The 13738-nt window shown below is 39.2% G+C and overlaps 1 protein-coding gene across 1 annotated transcript in view; it reads right to left on the reverse strand.

Annotated features, from left to right (window-relative positions):
* Positions 1-13738, reverse strand: part of pcdh15a (protocadherin-related 15a) — a 201181-nt gene that overhangs the window by 44209 nt on the left and 143234 nt on the right. Inside the window, exons 22-24 of the mRNA XM_087179381.1 lie at positions 13038-13154; positions 9337-9477; positions 7967-8079 (exon numbers count right to left, since the gene is read on the reverse strand). Coding sequence (XP_087035507.1) covers positions 7967-8079; positions 9337-9477; positions 13038-13154 — 371 coding nt within the window. The remainder of the gene's footprint in view (positions 1-7966; positions 8080-9336; positions 9478-13037; positions 13155-13738) is intronic.

A 13738-nucleotide genomic window follows, 5' to 3' on the forward strand; every position in this document is an offset into this window, starting at 1 on the left:
GTTTGGCCCTCCAACTCCTAATTAACATGTCTCGATGGCTATGGGGGTGGGGGTGTTGGGGTCAGTGAGAGTTTAAAGAAATCAAACATACAGTGTGGAAACCAAAACAGCAACCCAGTCAAAAATATTGCTCTCACCATCATTGGCAATTCCTGACATCAGTGTAGGTTTACCGTTTTATATTAGATTTGAAAGAAAATAACTCGTAAGAACACGTTAATTGCCTCTTAGTAGTTATTCCATCTTTATCGAATGGCAGTTAACAGCACAATTGTAACAGTAAATACCTACATTGTCAGCTGTTAAAAAGAAGGCTAACTCTTCTCTTTGGAGAGAGAATTAATGACAAAACTTTGTTTTTAAGTACACATATTACTTAAGATATAGTATATATATGTGTTTCTTGATGTATTTGTTAACAACTATAACTCCTCTAATGATTGTAAATGTAAATATGTCTTCAAAAGTTATAATTGTTGGCAAACACTCTACACTAATAAACACTTTCAATTTCTTCTTTTATATATCACTTTCATTTGGCAATGTATTTATAAGACCAAGTAATGTCCCTGTTAATAAAGGAGATGTGGGAAGTTACAAATCATTCTGCATCAAATTCTCATCTAAACATAGAATTTGTCAGTTTTGTGCATTAGGTGTAAATATGTCCTTCCATCACCCGAGCAATGCACATCTTATTCTAAATATGAAACCCCTGCAGCTGGCAAACACAACATTATGCCCATGCTGTTTTAATTCAAAACTATTACGATACATTATATTTATACCAACTGAGGCTCCCTCTGATTCCTAAATTTGTGTAAACCAAATTTAACACTAGGAGATATTAGCACATTTTTTATGAGCTGCTGACCTACACTTACTGAGAGGATTTAACAAAAAACTGCTCTGGTGCTAACAAACATCTCAGAAATCCAACACCTTTGACATAAAGTAAAGCTTAAGCATGTATTCACATTAAACTATCATGTTCTATAAAGAAAAAAAAAAACCCTGGTCTGATCATGTTCCTCGAGCTATTCCTCTGATCACTTATCTTGCCACGCCAGACCCAGATTTCTTTTGTATTCACAATGAGCCATTTTTCTGGATTCTACAAGAAAGACAGGGGCTTCAATCAAAAATATCTTCAGGACGGTAAGATGGAAAACATTAGCAAAGCTGGAAAACAACATTTACTGTGCAGCAAGACATGGCATGCCAGCTTAGCCATCTCAGCCATCTCAACCCAAAGGATATCAATTCACATATCATCCACAGGGTCATTTAGAACACAAGTGGAGACCTGGCCAGTGAGTGTTTTGACACTGGTGTATGAGGTTGTTGTCCAAACTGGGCTGGTCATTGAGGCTTGCAATGTGATATCACCCAATGCCATGTAGGTACTGATGCCATACTGAATGTTTTATTGTCAAATTATTGTTCCTGCCCAAATTATCTATTCTACCACACCAGCACCTTGAGGCCTCATATACAGAAAGACATCAATACCTCTCTCTGGCAGAATACCCTGGGAAATATTAGTAAGTGAAATTGTGTGTTGGACGAGATATCACAAATTGCATAAACTGTTTTCAAATGTTTCAAGTGAACACCACAGTCACGTTTTCTTATCGCCATGTTCACGTCGACATGGGAGAGATTCCAATTTCAACAACTTGCAGGCGTTCACATTCTCTGTTGACTGTTGTATGAATACAGAGATGGACATGTGAGGCTTAAAACATTGTCACCATATCTATATCAATTACATTTTGGTTTAATTAAACTGAATGGAGGACTTTGGCTGATGTGTGCTTTGTTTTCAGGTACTCCTATATTATCAGCTGCCAAATCAGATATATCAGTTTCCAAGTTAATTAGGTGCATGTATTATCAAATATCAATTTTGCTCTTGAATCATACAGAGCAAAGTAACAGTGTGTATTAAATTGAGAAACTATTTACAGTTAATGTTAATAATATTCCTTTAATTTTTTATGCTTCTTTGTCACCCTTTTTGTTCCTATTATCTGGACAGACAGGTATAAATGTTCCCTTTTTGTCTGTCAGACAGACATCTCATTGTGTTCATTACTCATACATGCACTGCAGTTCAATTTCTGAATTGGACCACAGTTCATAGAAGACTACATTATCTTCCCTGTTAACTGTTAAATATGCTCATATTCGATTGAAGTTCTGCGTTAGTCATAAATATTGAAATTTGGGTTAAAAAAAAAAAAAAAATTAAATTGCAATCGTCTCTCACATTTCCCGTGTCGTGTTTCTTACCATCCCTTGTTCTGTTAAAATTAGGATATTATAGAGGAAAAACAACTTGCCTGTCACAAAAATTAAGCAACAGGGAGAGCTGGAATGTCAGATGAAAGACGAGTGCTCTCATCTCTACCAAAGCTTACACAATATCTCATGCAATAATGTCCTGCTTCACTATCATTCTCAGTAATAAAAGGATAATGTGACAGCTGGCCATTCTAGATTCTAGAAATAGCTGAGCAAACACCTCAGAAATCTAAATAAAAACAACCTGATTATTCAGCACAGCACAGTGGTGTTGAAAGTTTGCATCCATACAGTATATACTTTTTTTCTGATTAATGATACTTATCTGAAAAGCTAGTGCAAGCCTTTAATAATGCTTTTCTTCCCTGGCTTTCAGCATCGACCTTTGGCTGATATTTGGGACATGTGCATTGAGTGTGACTTGGCATCTGTTAGACAGCGAAGTGATGCCTGCCTGTTTAGCAGAGACACGTGAAAGGTCAGTGCGCTCCTGGTACTTAGAGGTTCAAGGCTCAGGGCACCATATTCAAACCTGCGGCTGAAAATCAATTACGCCCTTCAGAGGTATGAAAGACCTCCACTCCGTAAAGCTGTTTAGAGGAGGGAATAGCAGGATAGAAAGACAGATAGATCCATAGAAAATTGCTAGGGTTGAGGATTGCTTCTTTTAAGTGTAGATTTTCAGTAAGGAATGACGACGGTGTGTGGGAGAGCACACTGTAGGGTTTACAGCTAACCTTTTAAATGCCTGGCAATGAGCATGGATGACTAGGTTGTGAGGACCTCTATCACTTGTATACACGTCTGGGAAAACAACAGTTGCAAGAAGGCTGCCAATAAAAGAGCTATATGCTATGAAAGCATGTCATCTGCCTAATTATGTCAGAATTAAAACCTTGTCTGAATTGGATATGTGACATGGGTGAATTTGTTTTCTCTAAAAAACGATAAATGCTATTTTCCTCTAGATGACAGGAACAGTTGATGGAGGGACCAGAGCTGAGCTGTTGTCTCCCTTTAATTCCTCTAAAATGAGCAGCAATTGTTAAAATGGAATCCATTTTTTTCTTTAATCTATTAAGTAATTTATTGCTTTTTGATTAGTGGCTAATGCTTGTGGAGTCCAGGGTGGCTGGTATTTCAGGCTACAGGATATCTATCTACATCAGGTGTTGTGCAGCCATTTGTGAGTCAGGCCACTGAGAACATTAAATCAGTGGTTCACCCTGGTCGGATATCTATAGGAAATTTACACAAGAAGGCTTTATGGTCCATAAACGTCAAGAAACTGCAGAAAATAGATGTCCTGTACAATAGCACACAGTTTGAGCTATTACCCCTGACATTCACATTAATGGTCAAAGTAACAATGTCTAATGGAGAAATGGGAGAAAGTCAGGTTCAAGGCTGAGGAGAATTGAATCTCTATACCATATGAATGACACCTTTAAGAAGTGGTAGAGTGTACGCTGAAACCATGTTTTTTTTAAAAGTATGTATATACATGTATGCATGGATCAGCAAACACTTAGACTGTGTACACTAGTTATGTAATTAGTGGAGCGGCAAGCATAAGTACTGACAACATGTTGATGGTAGTAATACTCATTGTTGACACGGTTTACTATGCTGACAGTATTGCTCAATAATGGGCTCCAGTGCTTTTCTCAACCTTGCACGACTGCTTATTTATGCAACAGCTATGTATGGCACAACATCTGCTGTCTGGGACTAGTGTAATGCTGTAAAGGAAATAAATAATAGTGTGACATTTCACTCCCAAGTGATATTCTCTTCAAGTAGTAAAAACGCTAAGTATGGAAAGATGTTGCAGAGGAAACAAGCGTTATAAAAGTCTATCAAGTTTACTTTGATACTGTAGCATATCTTATACAACCACTCCTGCATCCAGTGGTATGTTTTTATGTGACTGAAAATAAAGAACCAAAAAGTGGTTAATATACAGTAAATACACAACTGATGAAATTAATTAATAATTAATATCTAATTAATGTGAGAAAAAAGTTTACACCAATCAAGTGAGGACTTTATGTGGAGAAATACACAAATCTGTGTGGGCGCATGCACATATTATCAGAGTTAGCCACACAGTAAGAAATACACCCCCTCGCTGAGGAGAAAATGAAGGCCTACTGGCTGTACAGTGAGGAGAGAAGCACAGGGAAGACAAAGTGACAGAGAAACTGACAGCGAGCGATATAAGCTGAGAGGAAAAACTCAGGGGATGCGGGGGCTTGGGGGGCTGAAAAGAAGAGGATGAGGAGGAGGAGAGCAAAATGACATACTCTGAAGCGGTGAGGCGAAAGTCTCATGTGATTTAGAGTAGATTTAGAAGGGGAAGTGCTGTGGGGAGATAAGCAGCACGGAAAACTGCTCAGACCACAGGTTTCCAACATCGGGCCAGAGAAGTAGCCTCAGTACAAGAGGGGGGATTCACATAGTGGGAACATATTAGATAGCGGCTTACCCCTCCTCGGCTCCAGTCACATACCCAGGGGAAAATAAATATTCATTCCCTTCCCGTGTGCCCAGTACTAAAGACTTCCCCAAAGGGTTATGGCTGTGAGTTTCCATGTAAAACAGCCATTCACAGTGGTTTAATGATAAGGCTCCAAAAACATTTTTTTTTCTATCCAAAATGTTATATCTTTGTTAATGTACATTAGCTATAATTAACATATTTAATATGACATATTCAGCACTTAAATGAACCATGATTAATCATATACAGTACACCTCTATGCAGTCTTTTTTATGCATTATGTATATATATATTTATATATCAGGCAGATCTGTCTACCAAATCAAATGCTCCTGATTTTTCCCTAGGCTATATCAACAAATGACATCTGCACTGCACTGCAAGGAAAGAGGAATGAGAGGACAATAACAAAAGCCCATCTACTGTGTTGAAGAGATAGAAAAGTATTAGGATGGAAGAAAAAGCTTTGGAGAAAAAAAACAACAAAAACAAATCAGATTCAAGAAATCTGACAAAAATGACAGTTAAAACCACGCAAGTACTTTGCAAAAGTTTTGCCATAGTTGCAGCAGATGATGCAGCTATCAAGATGAACTTATAAAGGCCATGGAAACTACTAGTAAATCCCTCCCATTAAGCTCTGAACAAGAGGATTACAGAGTAAATCACTCATCACCTGGCCAAAGATATAGCTCAGATCAACACAGTTGATTGGAACTGCACTGATGGGAGGTTCTTATAGCTCATATGTTTGTTCATACACGTCCAGCAGACACAGAGAAACATGACCACTCAACCAGTTATTTCTGTCTACCTGAAATAAGTTCAATATTCACTCTTCTTTTAGTACCATTCTGGTCCACCAACTTCTGAGAAAAATATATGGATTTTCAAAGTGCTAGATGCTTGACTTTATTCACCAACCAGTGTTCACTTCATACTGGGCAGGTAGTGTGAACTCGGCGTCTACAGTATTATATGGGGAGATGATGAGGGCTGTTAGACTCAATCACACACAATTCTTGTGGTCTGGAGAACTAAAGTGGTGAGCAAAGAGGCTTAAAGCTTCGCAAAGCTGCTGAGTCAGCTAATAATTCCAGCACTTCAAGCAATCTTTTCACACACACACACAGTCCTTGGCTTGGGTATTATCCAACAATACCAACAATACTGCTTAATGCATGTTTAAACATATTTTCATCCAACAGTTGTGAACTTTATGAACAACAAATGTATTTATACATAGACAACACAAGGTGTTTTGCTCAAACTCTCTGAAAACTAAGTGGCAACATGCTGCTACAGTAAAAACTATGGTATAAGCCATTTATTTTAGCCAACAATGACTGGGAGCCCCTCATTTCCCTCTGACAGATGGAGGGGACCAACCATAAAGCAGGAGCAGAAATCATTAAGTCAGCCAAAGCCCTCAAGAGTTGTTTTAATTGTGTGCGGTGGAGCTGTAGGCATAGCTTACCTGATGGCTGCAATAACTAACTGCTTTCACAGAGACAGACGAGATCTTCTGTAGACGTTTAGAGAGAGATTTGTGTTCAGAAGGCTCCTCTGGGAGAGGACGATGGGGAGAGACAGAGAGGCGAGAAACGAAGAGACAGTTCATTGCAGAATGAGCAGATTGGACGCTCTCCGCTGGAGAGAACCTTGTCCAGCAGGAGAGGCTCCAGCACCTGGCTAATGCTTTCATGGCTCATAATTTACACAAGGCCTGCCACTGTGTGTGGTTAGCATTGTCAATGTGACACCCTACAGAGGCCTGTGCCTATGGTCGAAACCTTCCGTGTGTGTGTGTCAGAGAGAGCACTCATTCAAAGTGTTAATCAATGGCCTTTCAACGGCGATGCTGCTGTGCCTGTGTATCAATCACAGAATACAGCTGAGCAACAGGGAAACGTGAGCACACACACAAAGTACCGCATTACAAACTATCAGGACAGGATGTACTCAGTGCACACACACTCATCCGTATGAGAAAATACACACATACAGACACTTACTAAACCAAGCAAACATTCACAAAAGACAGTGAGATGGGCAGAAAACCATACCTGTGCACAAACAAAGACAAACACACCTCAACTGATGTGCTGACAGGTTGGGAAGGCCTTACATTCCCTGTCTTATGCATAAAGGCATATCAAATTTTGTTACAGAAGACAGTCTGCCAAGACTCCCTATTTTGATTGACATACAAGCTATAAATCAATCCACTTAAAACAAGGTTTACTTTAGCTCCTAGAAACTGCATGGTGCCAGGCAACTTTGCCATCAGACCTTTGATTCTGGCGAAAATCTCCCTAACACTGCAGACAGGTACCTACTGCAGCATAACATAATAGATAGCAACTGTTCATGTGCGCACTCACTCATCGTGGAACATTTTTCAAAGCAGCTTCAGCTGGGGTGTTAATAATCCATGTTTATTTTTAATTATAAATGACTTCTTGGTCTCCTCCTGAGTCACACTAACATCAGTACAGACAAGCTCCACCCAGCCCTGACCCAGTGCCGCCACATATCACATGTGTAGCAGCCAGTCATCCCAGAGTAGTATAGATTATATCCCCTCAGTTTAACACTCTAAACACTTAATCTTGTCAAAAGAGACTCTTAATGAACTCAGAGGGAAGCCCTTCTGCTTTGCCCTCAGAGAGAAACAAATGTGGTTTACACTAGTGATGATCTACAGCATCTACCCTGAAGCTCTAATGCATATTTATTCTCAACACTCATTAATCAGTCATGTGCAGAAAAGAGAGCAAGACGGAGACAAAGAATCAGAACTGAGGCCACTTTTCTGAGTGTTGACAATGAGAGCACGGTAGTGTGCAGATAGCTACCGTTATTACCAAATTATAAAATCATGAGGAATAGTGACTTCACAGCCTTTCGAGGAAGTTCAGCGTAGAATATATAATTTACCAAGTGATTAAATATTAATTAAAGTATTAGAAGACTTCAAAGAAAGATGCAACCATAGATGTAAATGGGTGTCAAGGTGTATTTAAGATATCGCGTCAACTTCTTCCTGCCTTTTTCACTGTCTCTCCCTGTCTGGCGCTACAGCTTAAGCTGCTCTCTGGTGTATGAATTTACAGGCAGAGGCAGCAGTGTCAACAGTGTGTCAAGGAGCCTTACTTATACTCTTCCTGGGTGAAGATTGGGATGCGAGAAGGCTGAAGGACGGTGATCTCCACCAAAGTACTGTTCGACTTCACCGGCTCCCCATCATCATAGGCTATCACAAACAACTGCAAAGGGACAGAACACACATAAACAATATACAAATACAAGCACACACCTATTACTTTTTTTCACCATACTACTACTCACTACACAAATAATTCCTTTTCTGAGGTTGCCAGGCTTTTTTTTTTGCAGACATGTTCAGCATCCTAATAAAGATAGAATGGCAAAATAGGATCTGGCAAGGAGCCTGCAAAGCTCCCAGAGAATGAGCATGAATGTATTGATCTACATTCATAGACTGTGGAGAATGAGGCCTGGGGGAAGCAGGGGGAGTGGGGCGGCAGAGAGTGAGTAATAGGCAGAAAGAGAATAAACACAGATGAATATTTAAAGAAACCGAGACAGGAGGAGAAAAAAGAGGCTAGAGGTAGACAGACAACATAGGAGTATAAGTGACGCATCATCATTAGGAACCAATATCCTGCTAACCACAGATGTTGCTATGCAAGGTCACCTTAAATTGGTAAAATATCTTTATGTGAGCACCTAGGAGCATTTGTTTAATCTATAAGAAAACTGAATATCACTGGTCACAAATACAAAACAAGCCATGACATAACTGAGACAAATCAGGAAACACAGTGATAATTTGAATTTAAAGAGTCAATATGCACACATTTGAAACACTAATCTGAGCTGCAAATTATGTAACATTAAAACAAACAAGGCAGAGCAGCAAATGTCTACAGTAAGAAATAGTAGCAATAACAGTAACAGTAAGAGCACTCTGTGATTCTTGTATTTGTGATATAGGATTTGACTTTCATGAATGTACCATTACCATCAATTATACTTGCAAATGCTACCATTATCATAATTCATCATCATTAACTATTAGCCACATCAAATCATTGTTGTCTTTTTAAGCAAAAATATGTATTTTGTTCAGAGGCTGATCTGACATCTTAATCGCTCAAGCCAACACTGTTTGCTGCCACAGCTCCCTCCACCTCCACCCATCCCCCTCATGTGCTTCATTTTTTGCTATTGATGATTTAATTAAGATAAGATTTCATATTAATGTATGTGCTTTTAAGAGGGGGGATTAGCTCAGATTCCCTGAAAGCATCCTCAGAGAGCAGATCCCTTTCTGCAAACTGTAATTGTTCTACCCGTATAACCATTCAGTACAAATAGACAATTCCTGGACATACGCCAAGTGTCTCTGACAGTATAACATTAATATCTTGGAAACGGCGCACTGAAATTACAAGCAGCAGCTTGTCACGGCTACTGTCACCATAATCACCGCCACTCACCTTAAAGGTGACACTGGGCTCTTCATTGAGGTTGACCCTGGTGATGACTCTTCCAGTTTTCTCTTCCACATCAAAGATGCTCCCACTGTATGGTGACCTGTCCTGGTCCACTCTGTAGCGGACAAAACTGGCCGGAGTACCCTGGAGGAAGGAGACAGAAGAACATGAAGCACATCACTCCAATAACAACCCACTTGTCTGGATACCACCTTTCACATTTTCAGATGAAGCTGTGAAGATGGAGAGAGGTGTCAAAGTAATGAAGCACTGTAAAATGTATTCAACCCATAAGGGTATAGCAATATTGAATGCTTAGGAATATAACTCTATTATTTTTGCATTTTATTTTTTATTAATGCGACAGCGCTGGAGTGGTTTATGTAAGAAAAGGTTGCTTTTCTGTGTAACCTGAAAAATTACCATAATGTCTCACTTCATACTCCTATCCATTTTAACAACTCTTAGCTTATCATAGCCTTCATTAGCCGGTCCTCATCAGTAATATAATATAATATAAACTCACTGTTATTCATTGATTCAGACCTCTTCCCTTTCATTTGGAATATGAAACTTCTCCATTAAACCAACCCCTCTAGTCTCCAGACTTACATTCATTAGCGAGAGCCTGGGCTTCAATATGACCCTTTGATTATGATTAATCATTGTTCCTGATTACTAATCATCTCTATATCTTATTACATTCCAGTTTTATCCCTTTGGACCTCAAATTCAGTCAGATTTTTAATAAGCTTTTTGAAGCTCGGCTCCCTTGCCTGAACTACTTTTGCTCCCCAGGGACGGGGTAAAACCCGGGGCTAGAGAGAGGTAAATCCTGTAGTAGCAGTGGATCCCTCGGGAGGCTTACTCACACAAATGTGTCTCTAAAAGGTTACAAAACTATCTGAGCGAATTCACTAAGTGGATCCTCAGAAAAAGGGTCTCATCTCTAAAAGCTCTTCAAATTGTTTTCTAACATGTAATGGAAAAGAAGTCAGGACAGGATCATTAATAAAAAAAACACACCTCCCACAGAACTATCTAGTATAGTGACTTTAGGAGTGAGACCTCTACAGTGACGGCAGCAGAGATGGAAAAAAGTGATTTGCTCGAGACTAAACGTATACTGTTATCAACTTCTTCAAGTTCTTCCCACTTGTGTAATTAGTTTGCCTTTCTAAACTTATACGTCTAACTTAGCCCTAGAATCACAGGAACAGAACAAAGCAAACAAATAAAGAAAATGTTCACCAGGAAATAATAAGACAATATGCCAAACACTACACATTACCTTTCAAAACTACAAATCTTTTATTTTCCTGAGCAGAGTGCACAGTTTCAAAGTAATCAGTGTTTCCAGCTTTAGAACAATCTTTGGTATTGGTAATTGGTACATTTTCTTGCAGCAACTCACAGCAGCTTAGAAATTATGTTTAAACATGAGTCACATAGTTAATGTACTGTAGTTACAGCGGCATTGTACTCAGTCTCTGTCGACAGACTTTCTCAGCTTTACACCTTTTCTTGTCTGGCATTCATCTCACAGACTATGAATGTTTTATGTCCTCTGCTGGAGTGAACTCACTGTGTCATTAACATTGCAGATGAGCAACAAAAAAATGTGGACATACAGCATTTAGTGGTTCAGCATCAAAGTATTTTTTTGTAATAGCAACCTTGAGCAAAGTTTTAAGACAGATTATTTTGAATGTATTTTTGTTTTGCCTGTTTTTTTAGATACAGTTCTCCTTTAGTATAAAATAGCCAGGTCATGAATTAAAGAACAACCTCAGAAGCAGAGAAACAGGGAATGATGCTTCAGAGAGACAACAGCCAAGCTTGAGCTGATAGTTAGCTGATACACATTAATACAACTTGTTTGTGAGATGATTATTGACTGATCTGATTTGCATTTGACTAGAAGATCAGTGAAGAAATCTGTGAAAGGGCAACAGTAAACTTTCTCTGCTGTGACAAACAACCAGAGGAAAAAGACACTTTCATTTTCAGTTACAAAAAACATACTCTTCAAATCTTGTGCTCAAAAACATTTGTCTCCTCTCTTTTATTAACATTGACGTTGAGTGACACTGCCGAAAATACAGCCAAGTTTCAAAAATCATTGGTATCACTTCTCCCAAGGTACAGGTGGGTAGATATTATGCCTTCTCTCCAAAATGTACAAAAACAAACAAAAAAATGAGCAGGAATAGTCTACATCATTATAACCTTCAGATAAAAATATGTATATATGTTGCATCAAGAATACAAGCCAGAGTGAGTCTCCTCACTTCCTTCTTTTGTGTGTGCAGGTTTTTATGAGCCTTTGTAATAGAGGGAGAATGTGTGTACTTAACAAGAACTACACTAAACCCTATTCCACCAAACAGAGGTGTCTATGACAGGCATCTTGTCAATAAAATGCTTTGAACTCTCAAATCCAAGTCAATAAGAAACTGGGTTAGTCGGCTCCTGTTAGGAAACCTAATCTATCTGTCTGTCAAACCACTGTGAGGCTGGGGGTAGTGGGGGGCAGTCTCCCTCTGGGAGGGATAGTGAGACGTGTTGCAGTCACTATAGCACTCTGAAGATGTTCTACCACCCACAGCTGGGACTCACAGGCATCCATATCCCTGAGAGTTTTTGTGCCGCAGAGAGTACACAAGCTCACCAAGCTCTGGTAAAACCCCAAGAGCAGGAGGGCCACTAATAACAAGCATTGACACGAGTCCAGCCACACATGACTTCTCTGAAGAACTTGTTAAGAGTTGGAAGCTTTTAGGGAAAGGCAGAAAGGACACTTGGGAATTTCTACTTCCTTTTTTCATAGTTAAAATTTAAAAATAAATTCAAAAAAGAGACTGTGTTATAAGATATAAAGCTGATTTGGTGAAGTTTCTATAAAAGGAAAAAAACATTCTGTGTCACAGCCAAAATGAAAGAGAGGATGTAAGCAAGAAGACTGCTGAGTCACCAAGTGCAATAAAATTTCAAGGAGTACGGCGCTGCCAATGAAAGAGGTTCAGATGAGGTGAATGACATGAACGCAAACATTCCCAAGGTTGGCAGTTTCCTAAATAAACATGTTAAACCATTGACAAACCAAGGAACCAACCCCCCAATAAATGTTCATTGCTCCTGCATTGCCTCCTCTTAGTCAAACAATTTCTAGTCGCAACAGGGTGGCACAATTTCTCTTCTGCATTGTGTAATTTTGTTCCTTGGTTTGCAGACTCCAAAAGGAAAAAAAAAAGAAAAGAAATCTTCATAGCTCCAGTCCCAGGAGATCCTGCTCAGATATTGTCAGGTAAAGAAGTCTGAGGAAACATGACACTGTCTGAGGCAACTGGTAGATGACTCATACAAGTGAAGATGTTAAACAAGACCCCCTCACAATTAGAGCTACTGGTGCGGAATGAAAATATAGACAGCACCGTAGCTCTAATGAGAGCATCGTAGTCTTGAAAACATCTTTAAAATGCATCATGTGAAATGCTACGGCTAAATTGGCTGACGTTCTGCAAGAAACGTGTAGTGAGAAGGTAAAAATCAGCCAGCTAGGCTTTCATCTTTGCTACCTTTATTAGAGACAGAGATGGAGTCAACACGCTTCATGTGCTTTGAAATTTAACCACCAGTGTTGTATACACTGCATATTTTAAATATAAATTTGAACTATGATAGATGCGTTTGATTATACTCACAGGTGGGTCTTGGTCGTCAGCAAACACGGTTGTGATGACAGTTCCTTTTTCTGCATTCGGTGCAACCATGCCCTTATACAGGTCTTGGCTAAAGATGGGAGAGAAGTCATTCATGTCCTAAAAACAAAAAGAGATGCAATAAACGTATTGGTGATATTTGGCTCAACATTGCAGTTATTTGATAGTTTGAAACATTATTGGGTCGGCACAGAACAAAATGCTCAGTTACCCTCCTTTGACAGGTAATAAAGAAGAGGCACGACAGATATCTCTTTGGTGACAGAAAGATTTGTCATTAAAAGGGCCAAATTAATTTATCAGTGTATCATAGTACAACTTTTGCTGATGCTGTCTGCATGCGAAAACAGTAATATTGTAGCAGTGCAGATTTTGCAGCTGCTTCTTTGTTTGATTTCAGTTAACACTTCCAGCAAGTTGGAGCAACATTCAGACAAATGTTCCCACTGCGGTAATTCACCGTCCTCTGGGCTTTGTCCCTGTAGTTCAAGAACTGTGCATCTGAGCTGAATATTATCACATTTACTTACACACACACACACACACACACACACACACACACTATGTACCACAGCATTACAGATGAAAATAATCAATCCCTATTCTACTGTCACGGTGCCTTGACTTGACTCAATGTATTCACTATTAATCATGTTTACACATACAGAACATTAACATTTAAT

This window comes from Seriola lalandi, unplaced genomic scaffold (genome assembly GCF_002814215.2).
Source record: "Seriola lalandi dorsalis isolate HSWRI2012SDOR001 ecotype SW California unplaced genomic scaffold, Sedor1 jcf7180002054832, whole genome shotgun sequence".
NCBI classification, from domain to species: domain Eukaryota; kingdom Metazoa; phylum Chordata; class Actinopteri; order Carangiformes; family Carangidae; genus Seriola; species Seriola lalandi.